Source organism: Polyodon spathula, chromosome 26, assembly GCF_017654505.1.
Source record: "Polyodon spathula isolate WHYD16114869_AA chromosome 26, ASM1765450v1, whole genome shotgun sequence".
Classification (NCBI taxonomy): Eukaryota; Metazoa; Chordata; class Actinopteri; order Acipenseriformes; family Polyodontidae; genus Polyodon; species Polyodon spathula.
Window position 1 is genome coordinate 17467116 of NC_054559.1, and position 27590 is coordinate 17494705.

General features: G+C 42.1%; 3 protein-coding genes across 7 annotated transcripts in view; 2 read left to right on the top strand and 1 right to left on the bottom strand.

Moving 5' to 3' along the window:
* Positions 1 to 370: 370 nt before the first annotated feature.
* Positions 371 to 3230, bottom strand: LOC121300830 (complement factor D-like). The gene is made up of 5 exons (XM_041229725.1): positions 3125 to 3230; positions 2373 to 2532; positions 1903 to 2044; positions 1158 to 1415; positions 371 to 968 (listed from the first exon to the last, which is right to left on the bottom strand). The coding sequence occupies exons 1-5, from the start codon at positions 3180 to 3182 to the stop codon at positions 810 to 812; spliced, it is 777 nt and encodes a 258-aa protein (XP_041085659.1). The 5' UTR covers positions 3183 to 3230; the 3' UTR covers positions 371 to 809.
* Positions 3231 to 5185: 1955 nt separating this feature from the next.
* Positions 5186 to 14792, top strand: LOC121300829 (SURP and G-patch domain-containing protein 1-like). 2 transcript variants are annotated; one of them, XM_041229723.1, is made up of 14 exons: positions 5186 to 5242; positions 6311 to 6476; positions 7087 to 7184; positions 7615 to 7920; positions 8484 to 8607; positions 9262 to 9365; positions 9991 to 10114; positions 10497 to 10840; positions 11028 to 11134; positions 11438 to 11615; positions 11943 to 12049; positions 12354 to 12499; positions 12993 to 13122; positions 14119 to 14792. In XM_041229723.1, exons 1-14 carry the CDS (start codon positions 5224 to 5226, stop codon positions 14143 to 14145), a joined length of 1980 nt encoding a protein of 659 aa, XP_041085657.1. In that variant the 5' UTR covers positions 5186 to 5223; the 3' UTR covers positions 14146 to 14792. The 2 variants fall into 2 exon arrangements, with proteins under 2 accessions (XP_041085657.1, XP_041085658.1); XM_041229724.1 differs by having other exon boundaries at positions 7630 to 7920.
* A 4999-nt stretch (positions 14793 to 19791) lies between these two features.
* Positions 19792 to 27590, top strand: part of LOC121300738 (serine/threonine-protein kinase STK11) — a 40707-nt gene continuing 32908 nt past the window's right edge. For 3 of the 4 annotated variants that reach the window (XM_041229507.1, XM_041229509.1, XM_041229510.1), the window contains exons 1-2: positions 19792 to 19980; positions 20669 to 21628. In XM_041229507.1, coding sequence (XP_041085441.1) covers positions 21345 to 21628 — 284 coding nt within the window. In that variant the 5' untranslated portion in view covers positions 19792 to 19980; positions 20669 to 21344. The remainder of the gene's footprint in view (positions 19981 to 20668; positions 21629 to 27590) is intronic. The other variant, XM_041229508.1, reaches the window with a different exon arrangement.

A 27590-nucleotide genomic window follows, 5' to 3' on the forward strand; every position in this document is an offset into this window, starting at 1 on the left:
TTTTAACTCATTAAAAGCATGAACTAAAACAAGTACACCTGGACATTTTACTAAACATAAGCTAGGTAATACAATTCAAGGGGCCATACGTTCAAAATGCTTCCTCCAGTCTTTGTGTTTTACATACAACAGAGGAAATTCCATTCTGAAGCAGCAAAAATGTCCCATAAAGGCTTTCTTAAAATGAACAGGTGTTTTACCTCTTTCGAAATATAGGAGGTAATTAAAGACTGGAGTAAACACTCTGAAAATATGGCTCAACTGGCACTAACTTGCAATACTGATTGTATCTGTTTTAAAATGAGGCTTCAAGAGACATTCTAGATTCTTGGTATGATGTAATACGCACATTGATTTTTCATAAGCGGTTTTATTGATTTTAATAATTTGCTGATGCAGTGTTAATTTACAGTCAATGTACATTTTCTCATAAATCACTTAATCTACTATATTATCCACGCACTTATGCAACAGGTGTGACACATGTGATAAATCAGCCCATCAACCATTTTATACACCCAGCAGTGGTGCTAGCGTGGCAGCTGATAGTGGAATAGGTGTATAGTAGTATAATTATAGCTGACTAAAGCATGTCATTACATCAGGTAACAGAATGCTGGAATTACACAGTAGTTACAAAATAACAGCAGGACTCTTAGGTAATTACACATGCATTACAATGCAATTACATGGCTGTTCATGTCCTGTTTGCGCCTTATTACTGGCACTTCATTACTCGTTGATTTATGTCAGCTGAAACAAGGGTTGCAGAAGGACTGCACAGGACACAGTTGACAGGGTATTCATGTCTATGTGTGCTTCAGACGCATCATTCTTCTGATCCACTGGGAGTAGTGGGAGATGATCATGTACACACCAGGCTTTTTCGGTTTCCCACACTTGGTCCCTCCGAAGGAAGTGATGCCTGTCGCCACCTCGTTGCACACGAGCGGACCTCCAGAATCACCCTGTCGAGACAAAAAAACATACAGGAGAGGGGTCCCCGAGTGTTTCCCCTGCATGGCCGAGTGGTGTCACTCCAGTGAGTTAGGGAGGTTAAACCACCAGGGACCGTTTCCTCATTGCGCTGCAGTGGACCCTACTGTCCAGGCGCTGGAAAGCTCTGCTGATAAGTTTATTGCAGGATCATTCTGTACCTGGCAGGTGTCTTTGCCCTGCTGCCCAGCGCACATCATGTTGCTTGTGATCCTGCCTCCATAGTAATCATGTTGGGAGCACAGCTGGTGGCTGATGACCTTTACTTCGACCTGTTGCAGGTTTTCAGGTTTTATCCCGACATTATTCTTCCAGCCCCAGCCCGCCACGCTGCACACCGTCCCCTCTGGCACCTCCGCTGTGTCACTCTGGAGCCTGATAGGCTGGATGCCAGGACTCCAGGTGACACTCCTATCCAGCTGCAAACACACACACGCACACACACACAACGACACAGGATAGTCAGTGGTGAAAAATCCCTGTTCATCCATGATTATAAAGCACCATCATTTGAAAATTATGTAGTACTGTATCATCTTGCAAATGAGCTGTTTTCTGTTAAAATGCAGTTTTAATGTCTAAACCACCCCCCACCAAACCTGCAAAACAAACCTGCAAGGCTGAGAAGTGCTTGCCCTTATTTGCTTGGTTGCACGGTTACACTACAAGAAACAAAGGCAAAATTCTTTGACAGCCGTTTCAAGTCTTTCCCAATGTCTTCTATGCCTCTATTTTGCGGGTCTTATAATCTACAATTTCTTACTCCAAACAACTGTTCGTTTGCTTTGACTCCCCTTTTAAGGTGTTCTTGATTGCCTTTTGGCGTTGACTGGGATTCTTTGTTTTAAGACTAGAGAAACCTGTTTTCTCAAAGGTACCCTTGAACTGCCTAGTGGAGCCCATTACTTTGATCAGCACGATATCGTTGTCGTAGGTCATTGTGAAACGCGGATGAGGGTAGAGTGCTGCAATTCCAAACTCCTGTTGAGTGTCCTCGTGATTGTTCAGGGAATGAGCCCCCAGGAGGACTGTATATGTTCCTTTGAGACTGGAAAGAGGATTCAGAGAGAGGGAGAGACAGAGGGTTCACAATTTATTGGACCCAATAGGATAGCATACGAGATTACTGCCATTTGAAATGTTATAAATGATTTAATTTTACAGCTCAAGAAGCAAAACAGAAATTGTGCTGCCTGCTTGTTTTTGTATAATATTTTACAGGAAACCCCCCCCCCCACAGTTAAATGGTTATACATCAATTCTTCTTGTGTCACGTCATGAAAAGTTGACATGCTACAATGCAAATATTTTAATAAAGGCAATTGCGAGTATCAGCACACCCTTAGTAAATAGGATATGACAGTGTTGGTACTTACTCAGCAACAAAGCAGTGGGCGGCACTCATCACCCATTGATCGGAAATCAGGAACCCCCCACACTCATGAACTCCGTCCAATAGCAGGGCTGCCATGTAGGGCCTGGAGTGGGGGATGGCATCCGTCCCTCCTAATATCCTGTCCCTCAACCCACCTCCGTCTGAGTGGGGAGAGGAATGGGGTCTTACAGAACCGTGCTTGCGCCTTCATTTAGGAACTCGACTGTGGCGCTGGCTTGAGAACTACTGTGTAATTACATAGGCCTTGTGTGTCAGCTGATGCAACTACATGGCAACACAGATTCATATTGACAGTATGTTGCTCTTGCAAAACTATATAACACTCGGGGCTCTATTTTAATGGTCTAAACAGCAGTGGATCTTAATACCGCCGCTGTTTAACTTGGATTTAACTGTCAGATTTAGATCAGTAAAGCAATAGTTCACAATATTATTTGTTTATTTAGCAAATGCCTTTATACAAGGCAGAGTCACTTGCAACAACGTCAGGACAGTAAGCACTCAAGGGTAACTGTGGTAACATTTTAGCAAAGAAAAGTAAAGTGCAGGCATGCAAGGAAAAAACCCAGTGAAGGGTAAAGCATGGTATTTACTTATCTTTGTTTTCTTCCTTTATTTTTTTACCATTCTTTCTCTAGTGTTGCAAGTCCAGCACTTTCCTTCTTTCTTTCCAGTCGCTGCCACATCAGCACCAAACACTGAATCATAAGACAAATAAAAGCTGAAACTCACCACAAGCCAGAGTGTCTAGCAGCAGAACCACTGTCAGCAAGAGCCAGTGTAGAGCCATACTCTGTGTCTGCCAGGCGTTTCTAGAACAGCACTCCAACACCAGAGCACACTTATATCAGTGTGAGGCTGTTTACACAGCAGGGAAATAAAGAAATCTGCAGTGTGATAAAAAAAAAAAAAAAAAAACTGCACACCAAAATAAACTTATTAACTTCCACAGAATCTAATCTTTGAGATCATTGAAGGAACCAAACAGGATAACAGGATCAACCAACGATCATTGGGTGCGGTTTTGCAATGTTTAGTGAGGAATTTGTGAAAGGAAGGGGGAAGGGCAGCATGTTTCAGTACACCATTAGGTTGGGTCAGATGTCCAGGGGCAGTGGGGGGATGGTAGAAGAAGGGCAATGCCTGCTTGCTTGCTGGGTCATAAATTCCAGGCCGACGTGAACATAACAACCGCAACGGAGGGGGCAATCATGCCCCACAGCTATCCTTTATTGGTTGAGTATTTGAGTTTATGGATGGATGAATTGTCTGCTGCGTGCCAAATGCTGGCAGGGAATTTTATGTAGGAACTATATAACCCATGTATGTGCTTTACCCCAGCAGAATACATTAGTTACTGATGGAGTGACTGTTATTCTCCGGAGCGCTCTGTATTTTGATGACCACTGCAATAAACCTTTGATGCAACGATCGGTGTGATCGATTGTCTCTGATCATCACTGCACTTCATTTTGCGACCCTACATCATACACCAAACTACACTGCGCCTTGGCATGTTCACATAAGCACAAAAACAGTAATAGCTAATTATTAACCAATGATGTTCATTATTATTAGTAGTGCTATTAAACAATACTCTGAAGAAATGTTTATACATTGGACAAATTCCCTGGGCTATCATAGCACTTTCATTGCTCTGATGGTGATGTTTGTTCAACTAATAGGAATACTTTATAATCAACCCCTTCCCTCACTCCCTAGGAGAAAGGGTGCTCCCTCCAGTCCAGGGCAGGCTTGAGGCATGGAGACTGAACTGAGAAAGGGTGCATGGAGGGCAGGCTTGAGGCACTGAACTCTCCCTCCGTCACCAACTAAGAGAAAGGGTGCTACCTGCAGTCCAGGGCAGGCTTGAGGCATGGAGACTGAACTTCTCCCTCCGTCACCAACTAAGAGAAAGGGTGCTCCCTGCAGTCCAGGGCAGGCTTGAGGCATGGAGACTGAACTGCTCCCTCACCACCCTAAGAGAAAGGGTGCTCCCTGCAGTCCAGGGCAGGCTTGAGGCATGGAGACTGAACTGCTCCCTCAGTCACCAACTAAGAGAAAGGGTGCTCCCTGCAGTCCAGGGCAGGCTTGAGGCATGGAGACTGAACTGCTCCCTCCGTCACCCTCTAAGAGAAAGAGTGCTCCCTGCAGTCCAGCCAGGCTTCAGACAATTTCTAATAAAGTGACCACACAAGATGATTATCTCCACTTCCCTATTCAACGCACAAAAACCCATCGTTTCCCTTCCCTTTATATATTAATATTTAATATAAGACCTTCTTGAATAACACTTTAATAGACAATGCAATATATAAATTAACCACACTCTGAAACTCAACCCGTAGGTATTTAGTTCAACTACGAAGTATGACGTGTTGTTGCAATTGGGAAGCACATTTTCCTTTTCACTCAGTTAGTGGGGCAGGGCGCACCAAGGGCGGTGCATATAGCAAATAAAACCAAACTGCTAATTTCACGGAACAAGTAATGGGTTTAAAGTGTTGGGTTTTTTTTTTTTTTTGCTAGTTTTTGCTCTCACTGAAACAGGTGAAAATGCATTGTGTAGCATTTCAGCAAAATACTATACATACATGTATAGTACACTGTACGTACTAGATCTGCACGTGCTAGCACCCCCACCCACCGACCCACCAGAATCATTGTCCTGGTTACTAATTTAATGCCCCAATGGCCCACTGGGAGTTGTAGTTCTGAATTATGCAAAACAAACCAAAAAAAAGAAAGAAAAAAAAAAAGAGTAATGTCAAACAATGAACAGGGGCGCAACGGAAACGGAAGTTACGATTAGTCCTTCAGGGAAAACAGCTATGGAGAGCGGCGAGACAGGTTGGGCAAAACAATATAAATAAATAAACAAGATAAAGTTGATATTTCCTTTCAAGATAGCCAGTTATTCGGCGTATGGAAATAATAGAGTATTAAGCAATGGTCATTTTTCAGCTAACGCGCTATAACGTTTCGATTTGAGAACAATTAAATGCGACGGTATTTTGGGTGGTTTTGTTTAGGGTCTGGCCTACTGTACTGTAAGACCACCCGGATAAAAATAATACACTGCCGACTGCTGATTCGTTATTCATTTAAGAGCTGGTATTGTGCGAGTTTGGATCGTCTTATGCTGTGTTAAGTTTATTTAGACGTTTAACGACGGTTTTTTTTTTTTTTTTTTCCATTCAATTCTGCGGTTGTACATTTACCGGTTTTTAAAACAATAATTTATCAGACTGACTAACCAGGAGAGAATCTTCTACAGTAAGACCCCCATTGCACAGCAGTTTGGTCCAGAATCCTAGTTCTGCTATGAGTTTAATAAGAGCCACTTGAGTTTACCAATACACTGCGGGCTAATCAAGCTTGTATTAAAACCTGGAATGGCTGAAACTGCAATGCAATAGGAGTCTTGTATTCACGCCTGGGCTAGGATCTTTTTGGGAGTTTCTTATATCCAATACACAATTCTTCTACCAGTAAGAGACCCCTGAACCAAATGCTGTCAGTAGCTTAACGGCAGGGCTGAAGAAAGGGACACATTGATATTTTCATGGCCTTAGGTTTATAGAAATGAGTAGTTAATGCATTTAACAAAAAACAAATAGTTTTGTGCAACTACTGGCAACAGCAAATCGGCTGCCTTAGTGCCAGTAAAAATCCCAGGGATGGAAATTAGACTCCCGTTGCATAGCAGTTTGATCCATTCCTGGTTTTACCCTGAAATTAGTAAGACATGCTTGAGCTTGTTACCTGCACTGTGGCTAATCAAGCTTGTAGTAAAACCTAGAATGGATGAAATTGCTAAAATCTTACAGCTGGTAGAATGATCTGCTCTAATGTCAAATGCATTTTTTTATGGCAATTAATCGGATTCATTATTTTTTTCCTTCTAATTGTGTACAGGACGGTCCGGTTGGAGGTTCGGTTCCGCACCGAAAAACAACAAAATGAGCATCAACATCCTGCACCAGGAAGAGCTGATTGCCCAGAAGAAACGAGAAATCGAGGCCAAAATGGCACAGCAAGCCAGGACCAGCCACCAGCTCAATCAGAAACCTCTTCCGCCAAAGTATGCAGGGACTGCAGAAACGGTCGCTCTCTTTAACACTGCGTTCTGATTTTATACATTGATTTGGATTGTTTTTGTTCTTTTAAAAGCCATATGAGCAACAAACCGTTCGTTTGCAAAGGCGCCCCAAGAGGAAGGCAGGAAAAAGTCACAAAAATAGCGGATGTGTTGTATTATAAAATACTAGTGGTGGGAAAAGCATGTTCGAATAGTCTTCCAAAATGTAACTGAATATTTGAAGATTCTTTCATTTTAAGTGGCTGGAATACAAGTATAATTCAGACCATCTTACAGTAAAACAAACCAAAAAAAAAAAACCCTTACAAAGTAAAATAAATCCCTTCACTCTGTCCGATTACCTGTTAAAGAAAGCAGAGAAAAACTCTGACCTCGGTGATGCATTGGTTTCCTTTGTGTGATCTTTTTAATAGTCATGTATAAATTCAGGTTATATGAACATGATAATTTTTTTCCTCAGAATTCACTGGATGCATTGCCTGCCCAATTGAAAGACCAAGTGTGGGAGTTGTCTGTTTCAATATTCATGTATTTCTCCCAGCAATATCATGATAAATATATATATATATATATTTTTTTTTTTGTTTAATAGAGCAGTTCACCAGCAGGGGGAGTTGTCTAATAAGTTTGTAAATGACGGCAGCTTCTTGCAGCAGTTTCTGAAGATGCAGAAAGACAAGCCAGATTCAGGTACAGGACATCCTGTCTCTGTGTGTGTGTGTGTGTATTGAAACTTGGAATATAGATCTACTATCTAAAATTACTTGCAGTTGTATGTTAGTGTTCTGAAATTTAAAAATTGAAATCTGCAAAGCCTGAACAAGTAGAAATTGCATCCCAAATTGTTTTTATAATGCATAAAACCTAAACTAAAGAACAAAAAAGTTTAGCATTGAGCATTCTTTAGAGTACCAGAAGCAGTTACTAGCTGAAAGGTTTTTTTTTTCTGCTTGACTTTATTCCTTATATTTTAACGTCAAATAATGATTTTTTGCTGTTGTGGATAATGTGTAAAACCTGAATGCCCTAATAACTAGTTTGTTATAATAGTAAAATGCAGCAGACCAGGCAGGCTGTGATTAGAGGGCAGACTATCAGACCTGGTTCTGACTTTTCAAAGCTCATTTCCACCTAGGCACAGCTTCGAGCTCCAGCAGCAGCAGCAGCAGCAGCAGCAGCAGCAGCAGCACCACCACCACCAGCAACTCTAATAAATCTGCTGCTTCTGCTAGCGGTGGGGTCCTGCCACAGAAGAAAGGCATCCTCATTGGCAAGCGGCCCGGGTTGGGGGTCGGCAGCATGCTCAGTCAGTTCAAGAGCTACTCTCACGCCAAGCAGACGCCCAGCTCCAGCCGGGCCAGTGTCTTCCTGTCCCCCGACGAGGAGGAGGAGGAGGCAGACGACGCCCACTTCCTGGAGGTCAAAGGTAAAAAGAGGAACAATAAAAATTGTTTATCGGTCTAGTAAGATCCAGTGAAGGGTTAAATAACTGCAGGAATTGGTCTGATTAGATTTTTTCATTTTTTAATTTTTATGGCAAAGCTTGTTGTTGTCGTCATTATTATTGTTTTTGTTCTGCAGTTTAGTTTAGGCTATGTATATTTTATAGCAGGCAGAGAAAAGTCGAAAGGATTTTGAAATAAAAGTATTTGACCCTGTTAAAGGATGCTAAAAAAAGTCATGTTTTACAAGAAAATAAATTAAAAAAACAAAACTTTGCTATCGCCACCACATAATCAAATGGTAAAGCTAAACACCTGGCGAGCAAAGAGACTCAGCAGCTCTTACAAAATTGAAAAGCCTTGCGTCTGCTCTTAGCTGTGAGCTCTAGAGATGGAACGTGATTCTCTTTCCCTCTCTGTTTCATTGACATTCTCTCTCCCAGTTCCCTCCCTCCCCCCTCAGTGGCTCTGTAGAACCTGACTGGTGGTGCGAGTGGGAGAGAGTGTGTTTGTGAGCTAAGGCTCAGTACTGATAGCCTGCTTAAAGTTTCCCCCCCAGAGGATAAGGAAACCCGCACCATACTGGAGAAGCTGGCCCGATTTGTGGCGGAAGGGGGCCCAGAACTGGAGAAGAAAGCGAAGGAAGACTACCGGGACAGCCCTGTGTTCTCGTAAGGGCACTTCTTCGTTGATATGTGTTTGCAGTATTTATTCATTCATTCGTCTTTTTAGGGTGTATTTCATGCATGAATTATTGAAAATAGCTGGGGAAAAAAAAAAAACACAAAGTAGTTTTGGCACAGTATATTTAATTGAAAGAAATTAAATTAATTAAATTGAATTAAAAAAAATATGGGGAGGTGGGGGTGGCATCCTATGAGGTCATCATGCAACAAAAGTAAGACTGTCTCCTAGCCTCATAAGAGGCTGTCATGCATTTGGTCTTCTATATGTGCCCATATAAAGACTTAGTCCCCATATGAGGTCGCCATGCATGAAAGGGTTAAGACAACAAATGCCTGGCTGTTTGAGCTGAGCCATTCCATTCCAGCTTTTGGTGGGAGTTGAGTTACACACCCGCGCTTAATTAGACAAACCACACAAGATATTGATAGCTTTAAGCATGTAAACTAATTGCAGAAAACCATACTCGTCAGCCTTAACTTAGTTTCTCTTAACTAAGAAAGAAATGGCATTTTCATTCCATGACAAGTGGGGATCTCTCTCCCCTTTGATCACATGAGATCCGGTGTTCTCGGAAGATTGCTGATCTCCTCTAGTTGTGGCTGCAGGTATATCAACACTTTCCAATGTTTTGGCTGCAGGTTCTTGTATGATAAGAATAGCCGGGATTATCTGTACTACAGGCGGAAAGTTGCAGAGCTAAGGAAGGACAACCCAAACTACGCCTCATCCTCGTACTCTGGAGGTAAGGTTATTCTGCTAGAGAGCTCTGCGCGCTTCAGCACTGTAAAACATCCACCTTTTGCCCAGCTTACTGTCTAACCATTCCACACAGGGCAGTGTAGACCAGGTGTAAATATTATATTTAGCTGTAATGAAATGTAAATTATAAAAGTCAGGGGATGTAGTGTTTAGTTATTTTTTTTTAATAAATCAGATCTGTGAGAGAGGTCTAGGATTGGATGTGCATGGAGACTGAACTGCTCCCTTTCTAACTAAGAGAAAGTGTGCTCCCTCCAGTCCAGGGCAGGCTTTAAGCATGGCAAACTGAACTGCTTCCTCACCCCTAAGAGAAGCTATGATCCCTCCAGTGCAGGGCAGGCGTGAAGCACATTGAAAAGGGGGAAGGCCTGGGTCTTTTTCATAAACAGACATCCGTGACATTAGGGCAAGAGACATTTTTTTTCTTTCTTTCTTGAATTGGCATGAGTGCGTTTATTAGGAGAATTGGGGGTCCCTCTTTTAAAATACAATTCCTCCCCCTCCCCCCCTTCCCCTTTCCTCCTTCTTATCCCCTGGTCAACATAGACGCTAAGTGGCTGTTGAGTTAGTGTTTGGGTTGAACCCCAGTACTGATAGCCTGCTTAAAGTTTCACCCCCAGTGGACCCTGAGACTCGGATTGTGGCAGAGAAACTGGCCAAGTTTGTGGCAGACGGAGGGCCCGAAGTGGAAGCTATCGCCATTCAGAACAACTGCGAAAACTCTGCCTTCAGGTAAGAGAGAGACACCTGCTTTCCACCAGCAGAAAACAACAGCTTCTATTGTGCAGGGGTGGAATTAAGACTCCTATTGCACAGCAGTTTCACCCACTCCAGGTTTTACTATGAGCTTGACTAGCCACAGTATATAGGTAACAAGGTCAGGTGTGTCTTATTGGACTGTATCAAACATTTATATTTGTTTTTTAATCAGTAAGGGCAGAATCTTACATTTTAAAGTCTTTTTATTAGGCTTTTTATTGTTGCATTAAGTGCCCCTGAGTGCATTGAAGCTTGGGGGAGATTCAAGTTTTTGCAAAGCTAACCCACAGCACAGAAACGTGACCTTATTTATGTTTTATGCTTCTCTCTCACTCTCTTTCTGGCCTACCCTTAGGTTTTTATACGAGACACACAGCAGGGATCACAGATTCTACCGTCAGAAAGTGGAGGAGTTTCGCTGCGCCAACAGGGCCCAGAACTCTGGAGCTGGATCGGGGGACCGGGAGTCCCAGGTGAAGCAGAAACGCAGGAGCCCCCTATGCACTTTCCCCCCGCCCCCCCTGACAGCACAGACTGCCTCCCCGGAACCAGTACCAGCACCAGCTCCACAGCCCTCACCCGGACCCTCCGCCACCAAGAGAAAGAGAAAGAGCCGCTGGGGGGCCGAGGATGACAAATTGGACATCCCAGCACCTCCTATCATCATTCCCCCAGAGCTGGAGCCCCCAGCACTGACTGGTACTGCTGTTTTGTTTTTAAGGGTGAAAGCCCCCTTATTGATTTTCATTTCATTGTCTTTCTCTTGGCATTGACAGTGAAATGTTAGTCATTAAATCTAGGCTTCTTTTCGTATTTCTACATTCAGTTGCACCAGTGCTTTTAACAGCATTGTCTGGTGTGTGTGTGTGTGTGTGTGTGTTTGCAGCTCAGGAGCTGAGGGGTCTTGGCTATGATAAAGGCAAGCCTGTGGGTCTGGTGGGGGTCACTGAACTGTCGGAGGACCAGAAGAAACAGCTGAAGGAGCAGCAGGAGGTATGTCTCTTTTTTCTTTTTTTTTCTTATTAGCCTGTGCAACATTATCACTGCTTTCTTTGCTTGTGTGTTTTTTTTTTTCCTTTAGTTTTAGGTTTATCAAGCACCACAATGTTACTAACAAGTCTACACTGCTCTTGTTCCTGGTACTGTGTCACTAATACAGGTTACAACCGTTCCATAGTCTGGGTTGTAATCTAAAGTCTACACACATGTATTTTAACCCTGTGGACTATTTACTGTAATCCAGGGCTAAATTTGCCTGCAAGGTTTCTGTTTAATGCGATATTTCTCTATTTCTAGATGCAGCAGATGTTCGACATGATCATGAAGCACAAGCGGGCCATGCAGGAGATGCACATCATGTGGGAGAAGGCCATTAGGGACCACCAGCACGAGTATGACAGCGACGAGGAGATCGACTCCAAAGGGGGCACCTGGGAACACCGGCTGCGCCAGATGGAGATGGAGAAAACCAGAGGTGGGGGTTATACACTCAAACATGTGGACTACTACTGGGATGGGACTCTCATTGCATAGCAGTTTGAGCAATTTCTCATTTTGCTGGGAGTTTAGTAAGGAGCACCTGAGCTTGTTACCTATACAGCTCATAGTAAAACCTGGAATGGCTAAAATTTCTGTGCAGTAGTGTTTGGTACCTTTTTGAGTAAGTCAGCCAGCCAAAATATCAGAGTCCTGAGCCAATAGTGTGCAGAGATACAGGTTTGCAAGCCTGAGTGACCTCATTTCCATGTAACTTAACACCCTTGGCAACCTGCTAACAAATCTGTTTGTTTGTTTGTTTCAGAGTGGGCAGAGCAGCTGACAGAGATGGGCCAAGGCAAGCACTTCATTGGGGATTTCCTGCCCCCTGATGAACTGGACAAATTCATGGAGACCTTCAAGGCACTGAAGGTTAGGGGAGCATTGTAATGTATATAAGAGTACATTACAAAAGCAAGGGCTTGTTGATTACAGCAAACCAACTTTTCCCAAACTGAGGACCCTTGGAGGCCCTTAGATGGTTCTAGGGGTGGGGATGCTGCACATACAGAAATATTCTCCCTTAAACGACCATGGCAGGTGTGCCAAAGCAGTTTCTATTTAATGTGCACTGCAGTTAGGTGCGATCGTGCATATAATAATGCTCCTAACTCTTTGTAAGCCTGTGTTGGGACCCCAAGCCTCTAACCTGCTGTGATTTCTCTTCCCCTTGCAGGAGGGGCGCGAGCCAGATTACTCGGAGTACAAGGAGTTCAAGCTGACTGTGGAGAACCTCGGCTTCCAGATGCTGATGAAGATGGGCTGGAAGGAAGGAGACGGGCTGGGATCAGACGGGCAAGGCATCAAGAACCCAGTGAACAGGTGGGCGGCTGCATGAAAGAATGCTTTCACTCTAGAGGTAGGATGCGACAGTTCACTGTGTATTTCTGTACCTCTTGCACACTAGACCTGTAGAACAGCTCTCTGCAAGATAACCCTTGTACTACGAGCTGTTGCTCAGATATTATACAACCAGCACGCTATCAAATGAAGTTTCAGTAGAATCAATGTGCATCCCTTGCTTGATGTAGGTTTTTAATACAGTCAGTATAATGCAGGGATGGAAATAAGACTCCCATTGCATGGTGGTTTGAGCCATTCCTGGTTTTACTAGACACTGTGGCTAATCAAGCATGTATTAAAACCTGGAATGAGTGAAACTGCTATGCAGTAGGAGTCTCATTTTCATCCCTGTAATGTTCTAGTAACGAATGTGAACATGGCCAGTGTTGCAGGCGAAGACATTCCAAGCAGTGTTTGTCTGAATATTGGTCCCAGCAGTACCTGCCCCTAACCCTCCCTCTCTCCCTGGCAGAGGCACGACCGCGGTGGATGGGGCCGGGTTCGGGGTTGACCGGCCAGCGGAACTCTCGAAAGACGACGACGAGTATGACGCGTTCCGCAAGAGGATGATGCTGGCATACCGCTTCAGGCCCAACCCCCTGGTACGACCCGTAATGACTCTGGAATGCTGGGGACCTCCTGTCTAAATCAAGCTGTGGTGCACAACTCCAGCCCATGAGATCTGTTCCTGTCTGGGCTTGTGTACCAGTCGGGTGCAAAATTATTTATTTGGCCCTTAACAGGTGCAATTATAATAATTTAGGACCTGCTTGGTGTAATGATCTGGATTGGAAGGGATCTTGAGCAGTGTTGACCTAAATTATCCCTTAAGTGGTAGCTGACACCAAGCGCTGAGGTACTGCCAGCAGTAATAGCGAGAGGAACATGCTGTACCCCAAGCAGTCTGTTCATACCCCAAAGGTCATTTAAGATCTATCCCGTCTTGTGGTGTCTCTTGTATGGTTTTGTAACCTCGTAAGGAAAATGGAGACGCAGGGGGAAGTTAACAAGCTGTTATCCCAGAAATTACCTGAGCAAGCAAGCTGTGTTATTGATCTGCAAACATGGATGACCTGAGGCTTCTTTTTAAGGCAGCGTTTAAAGGGGTTTCCATGGATATGCCGTGCTTGTTGCTACTGACAGTTATTAGCCCTGACACGGTTCGTGTTCTTGATCAAGGTTTTTAAAACCGTTTTCATGTTTTCAGTTCTGCTGTGCTTGTGTTGTTTCCATGGTTATTTTTAACTGAGAGCTGAAGCAGAGCATGTCTGGGCATTGGGGGTGCAGCTGCAGATTCCTGCAGTGATCTGGGTTGGATGCAGAGTTTCCTTTGCAGCTTTCACTTGTAATTGTGGTGAAACTTAAAAAGGGAGTTTTTAGAGCAAGTTATTGGTCTGTCTCATCAGTTCTTCTGTATGTCACACTTGTGTTATACTTGTATCTGAGGAACCTCTTCTTCAATTGTGTTGAAATGTCATGAAGTCATTTCTTTGCACTAGTTGTTGAAGGTATCGGAATCCGAGGTATATGGAGGCCTGCTGTGAATAACTGATGGGTCCAATTTTGGTTTGTCATTACTTTTTTTCTTTCTGTTTCAGAACAATCCAAGAAGACCGTACTACTGAAGGAGAGAGTTCAAATCACTTTTTTTTTTTTTTTTTAATAGTCTACCATCCTTACTGAGTTTGGTATTGTCTAGTCCACCATAAGACTGTCTTAATCATCTGCATGCTCCAATCAGAATTAAATACTATGGAAATGAATCATCTGCATGCTTTTATTGGTGAAATCATTGCTCTAGCCAGGCTCGCCTTGAAGGTGCAGGTATTAAAGCAAGGGGTACTGTTGGATACATCCAGTGATTGATGCATTGTGTGCTAGTTTTCACTACAGCAGCACAGTACAGGAGTTGCCTCTTTCAACGGTTACCGCATCTCCTGATTTGATTCTTGCAATGCAATAGTGACACTTAGTTGCAATTGCACAAATTAGCTACATGTCTTACTGTTTCAGTGTTACTGGAAAAAATAGACAAATATTCCACTGGTTCTTTTATAAAATCTACAGCATTCTAATTTTGAGCGATTCTTGTAGTACTGTATTTCTAAAAGAGGCAGCATGAACTAACCTGTTGGATTTTCTCACGGGGTGCGACTTACCATCTATTGGTGATGGGAACGTTGCTGCTTGCACACCCCAGCCTCCACCCAATTGTTGCCTGGTAATCCCTTTCAATGGGTTTGACTGCATAGTGTATTTATCATTGTCGGCATTCACTACCTTCTTTTCAACTAAAGACCAACATTGAACGGAGTACATAGTAATCAGTAGGTCGCAGAAACAAGCAAGCCCACTATGTGTTGTAGGTTTGTCTCGACTGAAATCTCAAACCTGACCCTCAAAACCAAATACTTCTGCTAGAAAGTTGCTGTCTAGCTGTGTGCGTTTTTTGTTGCTACATTTATAGTTGGGAAAATTTAATGTCGTGTTCTGTCGATAATAAACTTTTTTTTTTTTTTTTTTTTAACGTGTCCCTTCGTGTTCTTTCTTGCAGGGGCTCCTGTCATTATACAGCTGTTCTGCCTGGTGAATGTGGTTCAGCTGCTTATCTGCAAATCTTTGTCAACCTGTTTAAAAAAATTAGAAAGCTTTGGGTTTTTTTGGGGGTGAACTAAACTAAAGCAATTCTGATTATGACATCCATACATCATTTCCAGGTATAGCTGTGGTTCCTAGAATGGGAAAGTGTTGAGTAAATAAACTTGACTCCACTCTTATTTTTGACATGGTCAACAATCTGATCTTTTTGTTTGGCAATCGTGGGACGGTAATATCCGCTTCTGTGCGCCCCGCCCGCCCTTCAGCACCGCGGAGCCAGCCTTCAATATAGAAGCCCCTTAGGGAGTGCAGGACTGTAGTTGTGTAACTAGATCCTCCGCTTGCCATTCCTGAGAGTTTGCACTTGTTAAATTTAGCCCAGAACTTCCAGCGAAGCAAAACAGGCTCTAGAGTGGAAGACTTTAATTGGAAGTTGCATAATGCTGGCAGGGTAGACAGCCCTTCTCAAACCTCGGAGCCTTTTTTAAAACGCATGTGACGTCATGCACGGTGGAACCTGCGTGTTCTGTTGGGTTAACGGCCGTTATTTATGGTGATAACAAAGGGTTAAACTGGAGCAAAATCTGAATGAAACCTGTTAAAACATGACTGTGTTGTTCAGTAAACAAAGTGAAACCGTGCTGTGGTTTGTTTTCGTGTGTGGGTGCTTCTAAAAATCAAATGCATAGCTCTTTTAATACATTAATAAACACAGTAAAACTCAAGTGCTTTAGATTGTGTCCCATCATAGCCAGTGTTAAGAGTGCATTAACCATGTCATCGGCTGCTGTTTGATTAATAACCACTTTGCTTGAATGCAGTTAACTGAGCCTTCCTGTAATTAAACTATTATTACAGAGAACGTGGTGATCAGAGGCGGAATGGCTGAGAGGAGTGATTTTTACATCTTGGCATGGCTGCGGTGAATAAGATGCTAAAAGAGTAAAAAAGCTTGTGTGTTTCTCTCCCTTAATAGTTTCATGTTGATTGCATGGTTTCCGGTTGCTCCAATGCTCTATTCAGTCGGTGGTGATGAGTATCAATACTCCTGCTGGTTGAATCACTGTGGAGAAAGCTCAGGTGTTTTATATATTTCTATCGATACCTATACATGTGCATTTGGTAGATCATTCACAGCCTGACTTCAGTGAGCTAAGTAACAGGAGTAGACCCCATACCAGTTACAGATGTACCCCAAAGTAAAATTATATATATATATATATATATATATATATAAAAAATGTTTGTTTATAAGATGATCCAGATCCTTGAAATGTGGGATTTATTCAGATACAAGTACCGCTTTTGAAATACTAAATTGTACTTGCTTTTAACGACAAAAATACACTTAAGACACTCAAAACATGCTGCTAAAAGATGCTGGTTTTCCCTTTTTAATTATTTCAACAATGGCGGCAATTCACCTATGTTTTTATAGTTGAAGATTTTTTATTTAACATCAGCATTAAAAAAACAAACAAACTTGGTTTTAGGTTAATAGGGTGTTTGCATCTAGCCTCTTGTGACAAGGTTCTGTAAAGTTTAAAATATTGCTTGAGCACAAAGACACTAGTACTGGCATTTCCCAGCACTGTCTGCATCCTCATAGACAGCACTCCAGTGCTTGAGCGTAATGTCCTGTGCGGTGAAAGTAAGGCAGGAGGCGCACTGACAGCCCCGCCCATGTCACTTTCTTGGGTTAAGCCTGTGAAAGGGAGGGGGGCTGGAGCAGTCTCCTCTTGTGATTTCCATGGTTTTGGGATAATAACAGCCGGGAGCAAAAAGACGCGACCGTTATTTTAGTTCTTTATTTTTCTTCCCCAGTGTTTTGCTGAGGAATTCAATCCAGGCAATGTTGGATATTATTTTAAGCAATTTCAAACATTTTCATGATGGTACTTTATGGGGTTTGCAGACATTTTGATTGATTGTGGGTTTGTTTTGTTTCAAAATCTGCTGTTACCTGGCTTTGAGGGCCCAGATTGATCGTTCAAATCAGGCAACAATGTGACTGTTCAGGTAGAACCCCTTACTGCTGACACTATTCATAGGGAAAGTGAAGAAAGCGAATTCTTTGTTAGATATGAAGCGACACAGTCTTCAGCTGAGCTATTCCATTGCATAATATTCCTGTGACTCAAAGCATTCAACCACCGCAGCTGGTTTGTGACCCTTGGGGCTGGGACATTAGCTGCCCCTTTTATTCTCCTTGCTAAATTTCCCTTGATGCAAATTATTCTACAGCGATCCCAAATGCAGACCACGGCAGCATGACTGGGTGGGATACTTGTTATTCTACCCCACCCCCACCCAAAATGTTTAAACATTTGGTGACTAATGGTTAATGAAAACCACAGTCACCGAAGCAGAAGCACATTACGAAGTAACATTAGGAAAGAATGTACCCAAAGCAGTGAATTTCATGCAATGCTGCGGTTGCTGGAGACAGCACTGTTAGATAAGCGCCTGACTCCAGCTGTGTTTTTGCAGGAGTGGAGTTAGAAAATGTCAGATTGTTATTATTCTCATCTTGCTCTTGCACAGAAGCTAAAACTAGCCTAAGTAATGCCTAGCCTGGGGCTACGTTTGATAGGAGAACACGGTCCCAGCTCACTGGGCATGATTACAAAGGGCTCGGACTGTTGATTCCAATTATGGAACGGGGGCGGCACAAAGAACACTTCCTTCAAGATTATTATTAGAACTGGATAGCAGCAATTTACGACTCACCGCTAATTGTCAAACACATGGTCAGCATTTTCTTCATGGGCAGTTTATATACAGGGTGATTAAATAATAAGTTTACCTCATCAACTCACCACATCAGGTATATACCATCGTTACACAGAGCTCTACCAGTTTGAAAATAGCCATGGCAACCCATTGCTGCTGTCACATACTATCGAGAATGCCATTCTTTCTGTTCACCTTTTGATGATCCGAGCGGCTGCTTCTTGACATTACTGACCACCAAGAACAGCGTGCTGCAAGGTAGATACCCAGAGTGAGCAGCCGAGCCCAGGACCTCTTAAAAAGATAATATCCTACATTTTCAGAATAGTTTTCACTTCTTGACAGCTTAATATCCAGTTCTGTGTGTCTTGTATAATTCATTATTGCAGTGTTTCTGCTTAGATCATTAAACACCAGGCCTGCCAACCTATGCCGTTTTTCTGAAAAGACCCTCAAAGCGAGGTGGTTTTAGCACTGAGCTCCAACCCCAGTGTATTTCCCCTGTAACTATGGTTACTGAGAGTTACAACGCTCAACGCGCCTGGGGGAATAATTAGTAAGCATCGTCTCTCAGCGGCAGCAACAATAGAGGATGATGGAGAACTCCCATAAAGAATCATAACAGTATGAAAATGCAGATGACTTAAAGGAAATGCAATGTCGGGCTCTCACCACGAGACCCTGCCATGTGCACAGCTGTTCAACATTTCAACAACAGCTACCATGCTTGTTATATATAGGCCTTGGACGAATGATTTACAGAAACACGCTTTGCAGCATTATCAGTGTGTTAGTCTTACAAGCTATATTGAGAGTCCGTGTGCAAGACTCACGTTCGTTATATACGCACACACCCACATAGACAGGCAGGGCTATTTTAAGCACAGCGTAAATAAAGAGCATTAGCAATAGAAATGCCGAGATTAAAGCAGCGCCTTTAACAAGTCGTATCCAAGAAGCAGGCGACAGTAGATGTGAAGTAAACGAAAAGTCATCTTCTCACTGAACAAAACATACAACACAAGCGTGCCTGCCCTGGGAATAAAATCAATCCAAATCAATGATATACACAGAAACTTTTATTGTATTTTGCCACTGTTGGGTTTTACGTGCGGGGCCACAAAAATAATACATATTCTAAAATACTTATAATACTACTACTACTACTACTACTACTACTAATAATAATAATAATAATAAACATTACCTTCCTGCAATTTTACAAGAAGTGGCTTTATTTTGCTTCTTAGGTTTTTTTTTGTCCCCAATGTTTATACAATATTTCAGTACGCTTCCCAGCGTGTTTATATAATTATTATTCTGTATGGGAATTATACAACTATGCAAGACCATTTTGTTTTGACGTATCCCGATTGACTGAATTTATTTAACCAAAACCAATCGGGGGCGTTATTCGTTATTAGGTCTCGCTTCAGAGTACACCATGATAACACTGTATATTATTATATATATATATATATATATATATATATATATATATATTTATATATTATATATATATAGATATTGGAAGTCAAAAGTTGAACACCTTCAGTTTCACACTGCCCCTCAGGAGTAGAAACCCTTAAACAACCCCTGCCCTAAACCCTAACCTCAAACCCAATACCTAACCCTGACCCTAACCATTAACAATCATCAATGCCCTGGGGACACTTTCTATGGGATATTCCTGTGCGCTGCGATGGGCCAGTGAGTCAAAACAAAAATATATCCCCCTCCGTCCCCCCCACCTTCCCGCCCATTGTAAAAGCCTGGAGGGGTGGGGGGGCGGAGAGCCTCTTTGAGCAACTCGAGAATGACCAATTAGGGTTTCGCTTTCGACTGCCCCGCCCACAAGGGGGTGCACCTTTAGGTGAATGCCATACCGAGGCGCCAATGGAAGCGCACGCCTCCGGTTGCCATGTTGACGCGCCGACGTGGTGTTTGAGACTGGAGTGAGGGGGAGGTAATCAAGATGGAGGCCGCCTGACTGGAGCTGCAGTTTACAGGACAGCGAGCCTCTTGCTATCAAAACGATAACACCGAAGACGAGTCCGAGAAATACAGAGTAAAGCCCAGTGCGCCAAACCCGTGGACGGCAGGTACGGGACAGGGACCCTGGCTGAAATGTACGTTGGTTCTTGGCAGCGTATGTAATAAATACTAGTCAGTAATATCTGACTTCAGTTTTCGCGAAATAATCCTCAGATGGTACGGTCTTCAGGTTCTGTAAAGGGCAGATAATACGTGTAAAATAATAATAATAATCATAATAATAATAATTGAAACCACTCAAGCGCCCGAATAGTTAAACATAATTTAAAAAGCATCAGTAACATCTGCCGCACGCCGGACTGTAAGAATAAGTGTTTTTTTTTATATTTTTTAATTATTAGTATTGTAATGTAGCTGTAAGTCAAGTACATAGAAATATAACTGCATTGTAATGTGTTTGTTTGTTATCTTGTTGCTCTGTGTTAACGAGTTTATCACACATCAAAAAACAGAAAGCACGTTGTGAATTCTTTTATAATTTACAGAGTTGTATGTCAGTCGAGTATTAAACCGGGGCCAGGCATTGGCTATTAATATTAGTTGTTGCACTTTTAAGTTGGTCAGATCATGTTCACTTTTAATGCCAGGGGGGAAATTAATAATGTAACGCAATCTGTAAAAGTTTCCCTGAGACTTGGGCTTTATCATTTAGAACCAGCTCTACTTTTATATAGTATCGGCCCATTTTGCAAGTTTTGTTTGTTTATTCATTTATTTATTCATTTGTTTATGTATGGTATTTATTTATTTATTTATTTCTAGGTCGCAGCTGCAGTGGAACTGACGGCAGGCTGTTTTGTGTATAATCCCACGATTTTGGCTCAGGAGAAAGAGAGGGGGTCTTTCCCCATTACAAATCTTCCCGAAGCAATACCACAATACCAAAGAAGTCTGTTAATGCACCTGTAGACCAAATCTGAAAGTGTTTAAACCCTTTCATTGACCCCCCAGGGCCTGGTGCTTGAATTATAAGAGACTGCACGTGGCGCTGATAGCACTGCAGATTAATTTGACTGTGGAGCCGTGATTTTAGTATTGTATAATTTGTAACCTCAACCAAATAATAAAAAAAAAAAACACACTGGAGGGATTGAAGGCCACTACTGAAAAAAAAAAAAAAAAATACAGGACTTAAGTTAAATGACAAAATAGTATTAATGTAAATGCCAAGGTCTGTCTGAACTGAGCTCCTGCTGAGAAGGCCATCTGTTGATCCCCTGTCAAGTGTTATATATTGTATTATACAGTAGGGGGTCATTCTAACACCACAAAGACACAACTGATTGCAACAGTGCACCAAGGATCTGGGTTGGAGATCGGTACTGTTGGCAGAACCAACTGGGACGACTACCAGAGAGTAAAAGAGGGATATTTCCTCTGAGAGAATTCTGTGTGCAGAACTGGAACCAGTAGGGCACTAGCTGGACCTAGGGTGAAAATGGACCTGGATGAACCCCAGCAGCTGGACTACCTGACTGACAATGAGCTGATGGGGATGGACACTTTCATCCACCGCATTGACTCCACGGAGGTCATCTACCAGCCGCGGCGCAAGCGGGCCAAGCTGATCGGGAAGTACCTGATGGGGGACCTGCTCGGGGAGGGCTCCTACGGCAAAGTGAAGGAGATGCTGGACTCGGATACCCTCTGCAGGAGGGCCGTCAAGATCCTGAAGAAGAAGAAGCTGAGGAGGATTCCCAACGGGGAAGCCAACGTCAAAAAGTAAGGACAGCAGTACGGTAGGGATGGAAATGCATGTAAGACTCCTCTGCTTCCTGATACCTCGTCACTTCGTTCTAGCTGCAATCAGATCCTGTGTGGCCTACAGCACAGGTACCAGGAATAAGACTCCCATTGCACAGCAGTTTGATCCATTCCTGCTTTCACTATGAGTGTATTAAGACACACCTGAGCTTGTTACCTGTATGTAGCTAATCAAGCTTGTTTTAAAACCTGGAATGGATAAAACTGCTATGCAACAGGAGTCTTATTTCCGTCCTTGGTACAGCATGTAGACACCGATGTAATGAAATCCATTCCAGAAATAGGGCCCACTTGAAACTCTTGCCATTCTCTGTTGGTTGTGCAAGCTGTTCCTGGTTGTCGTAGTTTTTTAGTTGAACTTTTGTTTGGCCAAAATCAGGAGCGATCTGGCTGTGGCACTTGTAAGCCTTTTGTTTTTTTATTATGTCTCAGCTGTGTACATCACTAGGAATTTACTTTCACACAAAAGTGTACTTCATGTGTTACTTTTTCTTTTGGTCCAGCTCAGATTGGATGAATCTTAAACACTGAAATGTATTGATCTCGACTAGATTACTGCAATGCTTTGTTTGCTGGCCTTCCTGATTCTAAATGCCGTCAGCCTCAACTGGTTCGCAATGCTGCAGCCACAGTGCTTCCTCGCACTTGCCGTTCACAACACTTGACTCCGATTCTAAAACCACTGCATTGACAATTGATTTTACAATTCTTCTTACTACTTATTAGGCACTTCATGGTCTAGGGCCTTTGTATTTGCAGGAACCGTTGGTACCTTATGTCCCTAGTCGTACCCTGAGATCAGTTGTACCCTGTCTTTGAAACTCTATTCCAAATCATATCGGGAATGCTGGCATTTTAAAAACATAGCTATTTGAGTTTGCTCGTTTTTAAGATGGATTTGCTAGGCCGTTGGCTTCCTTTTTATTTCATTTTGGTTTTTTTTTTAATTGTAAAATGCCCTGGGAGCGCTATATAAAAATAAATTGTTGTGTTGATCACCTGAGTGATTTATAAGCATTACTAATGCGCATGTTCAGAAACTTTTTTTTTTACTTTGTACCTACTGATGCTAAAGCTGTGGATAGTGAAAAGGATTTCATTTCATTAAAGCCTGGATGACAGGCTTGAGTCTGTTGTTCATTCAAGTTTCTGTAAATACAGCACATGGAAAGCAATACTAATTGAAGCCCAGTGCAGTGAAATTGGTTAGTGAATTATCCAGTCACTCCAAGCAACATTTTGATTGCTTCTTCAAGGTCCCAGCTGAAGAGACCCCGATATTATTTTTATATTGCAAATATAAAAACATATTGGCTGCAGATGGGATCAGTGAACAGTAGAATAAAAAAACTGATCATGCATTGTGTGATGCAGAACCGTGCCACATGTGTCACCATTGCTACATAGCTTTGTGTGGTCTGGCAAATGCATGAGATGGTCCCGACCACTACATGGCACAGCGTGTTTGGCGCTTTTGTTACCAGTTCTCTGTAGTGGTGTGCTTGTTGCAGATAAAGGTAAGTGTAAATCACTGCCAGGCCTGCTTGATTTATTGTTGAGGGCACGTGGGTAGCTTACCTGGGTGACAGGAATAGGGCAAGTTTACTTAAACAAGATAAACAGTTGCTGTTTGAAATTGATACAAGGCAAATGTCATGCCTTTACCCACTTAAATCAGTGCTGACAAATGCATCTAATCCATATTGCCAACTATTTGTTTTATTCAGATCACTTGTTGCTAAGTCATTTAAATTACATTTTTTTAAGTTTAGTTCAGTTTATGCAAATATTTCAAATACAATGCAGAGATGGAAATAAGACTTCTATTGCAAAACAGTTTCACCCATTCCATATTTTAATACCAGCTTGATTAGCCACAGTCTAGGTAACAAGTTCAGGTGTGTCTTATAAAACTCATAGTAGACCCAGGAATGGATCAACCTGCTGTGAAATGGGGGGTCTTATTCCCATCCCTGTAACACTAAAATGCTGCATCCTGGTACCTGTGCTGTAGGCTACACATGATCTGCTGCTAGCATGAAGTGACTAGGTACCAGGAAGCAACAGCAGGAACTTTTCATGAAATAGCTGTGACTTTGAAATGTGTGCAAGTTCAGACCCAACGTTGCTGTTGTGATATAGTTGGTTTTTTGACTGTGATGGTACTTAACTGTAGACATTCTTTATACTATAGTGATCTAGCGCCTCATTTGGTGCTCTTCTTAGGCTTGCTTTTTGGTTTGTGATTGCTCACGCTGATGAAGAGAACAGCTCGCCAGCGTTTGATCTGACTTCAAAATATATTTGCCCCGAGCTGGACCAGGATTTTGCTCTAAATGTGTTCTGAAAGAGTTGAGGAACTGATTGCACTTCTTAACAAAGAGCTGGTCTGTGAGGAAGACACTAGAAGCTATTAAAGTGACTGATCGCTACGCTGCAGAGTAATACTTCGTACGCTGTGCCATCTGCTTGACATTCCCCTCCTCCCTTCCCTGCACCCCTCCCTTTTAGTCAACCTGTGGGCAAAAGGCCCTTTGATACTGCTGGTTTGTTTTAGCAAGTCCTGTCATTAGTTTCATCAACCATGTGGTCTACACCATGTGATTGCCACCTTAAAGGTCAGCGATGAAACAGTACCATAACATTTTTGTTCATGCTAAATTGAGGTGTTTAGCAAGGAGACTTTCTTTAGTGTTGCGGGTTCCTGCACTGTCTGTGCTGCAGTTCTGTTCTTTTGAGATGCAGTTTCCTGTGTGGTTTGGTTCTTAAGTCTATATAGATGGCTTAATGATCTCACCGTAATCCCCTTACTGCTGCAAGTAGTACCCTGCCTGTATGGCTAAATAAGTGCAAAGCAAAGAAGAGGGTGGTAATCCATTAAAACGAACGGGACAGTCAGTTGGGTCTGTGTTCTAGATACAGGAGCAGACTAATACTGGAAGAATGCAGAAGCCTGAACAGAAAATTGGGGTCTCTGTTTCTTTTATCTATAACTGTTAAGCACTATCAAAAAGAATTTGAAAACCTTCAGGTTTTATGTTGCACTGCAGATTACAGATTGAGTGTGCAGTGTAATTTATCGTCAAGAAATACCTTTTGAAGTTGGAAACCAGTTTTTTCATGCACTAAAATTCCAGAGACAGTACGAGCTTGGTGTAGGTATTATTATTATTATTATTATTATTATTAATTTATTTAATTAGACAGACACTTTTCCAAGGCGACTTACAGGTGTTACAGGGCAGGACAGGGTTACAATGCAACATTCATATTTAAATAGTTTAGTTTACAGGAAGTACAATAATACTAATAGAATACAATGTGAAATAGGATGTAAAAAGTTATATCTACAATGACATAGTAATGCAATAATAAGTTTGCAGTGGATCCGGTAACGTGCAGTTTCTCCACACCTCACTATGCAGCCTCTACTAATATGGGCATGGTTTTGATTTCAATAGTACAGTACTCTCTTCATTCAGAACATTTCAGTGACTGCATTCCTCTGCGCAAAGGCAGACAGAACTGGCAGGACTAAGGAGTGGCGCAGCAGTAGGATGGTGTGATGTTGCATAACTGCCTAAAACAAGTCTTTTCCATGTAGTGCTTTAACCTTTATTTCTTTACAACTCAGTTAAACCTTTACATTTTTCATAAGCTGTTTTGTTTGTGTAGTTTTATATATTCATAATTTTCTCCATACTTCTAAACCATTTTTATGTACTGTGTTGTGCTCTGCTCTTTGTTTTCAATCTCTGCTTGTACCAGCACTGTAGTCAAGGTTAACCAAGCTGCCTCTGACCTCTGGGTTTAACATTAAGATTAACGTATACACCTGTGTTAGATAGATAGGTCCTTTTTAGATTTTTTTGTTGTGTGAAATTCAGTAAATGTGTGTGTAAAGTTTTTTGTAAAGAAACAAATGCTGTTCAGCGTTGCCCGAGTTTGGGAGTGAAGGTTTAACGTGCTGTAAAAAGTAATTGGGTGGAAAGGGCTACTATAATCACTTCAATGTGTGTGTTCTGTATGTGGTTGTTCCGTATGATTATATTTTTTGGGAATAAATATGCAAATAAATACCGGATCTGGTCCTATCCCAGTGGCAGCGCCATACCAGTAGTTTGAAAAAACCATGAACTGGTCAAAGCTGTCGTGCCACTTTTAGTTTCTAACTCTAGTGGCCAGTTTGTATATTGAATTGATAGAAAATACTAGTAGCTATTTTTAATCTTTTACTAAATCCCAAAGCTTCCATTTTTTTATCAGCATGACTAATGCTTGTTTTAATTTAGCAAGCTGTACAACTGTATGTTGGATCTGTAGACTGCTGCGCTGCAGCCAGTTTGCTCTGACTTGACACAGCAGATGTTCACTGTACAGTAAACTGGACTTCTGGAACAAACACAGAAGGGATTTACAGATGCAGATATTGACAAAAGCGAATTTAAAAATAAATGTAGTTTTGCTACTTTTTCCACCTCCTCCTACTCTTCCGTTCACATATTAAACCAATTCGGCATGATAGGGGCTCACTTATATGACATGCAAGATGACCCGGATGGCATCCAGAAACTTCAGCTACTGTAACTGCAGGCTGCTATTCAAAATACTAAAATAGGTTCACAGCGATTTAGTCTGTGCATTTAATTGAAGGCAGCTCCCATTTAAATACCGTGAGGTAGGCACACAGCAGGCAGTCTGTTTCAACTTGCCGTACACACACTGCGCACATCTGTACACTTCTTAAACTCTGTTCATTATATCTGATACGCCGTGGATTCAATTATCGACTATCCTATTGAACCGAAACCAGTGAACCTGCATCAAAGTTGACTGGGCTCTGCAGGCCTGTGTGGTTGAAGATTAACTTAAAAGGCAAGATCTTTTTCAGCTATTAGGTTAATATTCGATCATATTTAGTTAGCTCCCTCCCCCTACATTCAAATTGTTGTAGATATTTTAGTTAAACTTGTACGTTTTAAATTTAGAAGTTTTCATTAACGTATTAGTCATATAGTTGAACTGAAGCTAAAGCATGAATAGTAAATCTTGCCAATTGGATGAATGGAAGGTTATAAAGACCCCTTGCCAGCTTGGTTGTTACGGATGTGAAAAGTTACTGTTTAAAAGTAACTGCACTCTCAGGGTCACTGTGTTCCTAATACCAAGCGTACTGTACTGTAGTGAATATTATTAAGAGCCACAATACAACTGAGAAGCTCGTCACAGAAGAAACCCATCTTGTAGATTTCATTTGTGCTGCACGCCGCAGGCAGTGTCTTCTAAGATCACCCCGCAAGCCATTCCGACATTGTGCGCTAATGCATTGCTAGCTGCATTTAAACTGGGAACGTTGGAATGGACACACTGGGGAAGCTTTGAAATATCTGAAATAACTGCTGAAGATGAATCTTGCTGCCTCTCTTCCTCGGCGTCTCCCTGACTCCCTACCAATATACACTGTACAGCCTGTGCCGCTACTTCCCCAGCCTGCAAGGATACTGTATCTTCCCATTTTTTATTTTGGACTTCTAATGCGCACCACCAATAAATGCAAAAGCAAAAATTGTTACTACAGTTTGTTAAAGGTTTTGAGCTTCACCTGGATTTCCATAAAGATTTACTTTGTCATTCCAGCTGAACAGATTAAAACCACTGTCCTCTCTTTTAGCCTGACATTTAACTTGCTAGTTGCTTTTTATAATGCATATACACAGAGAACCATAAACCCATGCAAACTGAGTTGACTGTTAAGAGTAGTAGGGGTTCTGCCTTATCTTAAGTACACCTTGGAATGTATGAACTTTTGAAAAAACCCAGTAACCTTGTATGTGGGAGGTTTTTTTTTTTTTAGGCCAGATAACCCAAGGTGCTTCCTGTTACTGTTAGCAGTTATAATCTTGCTGCTGTGTTTGGACAC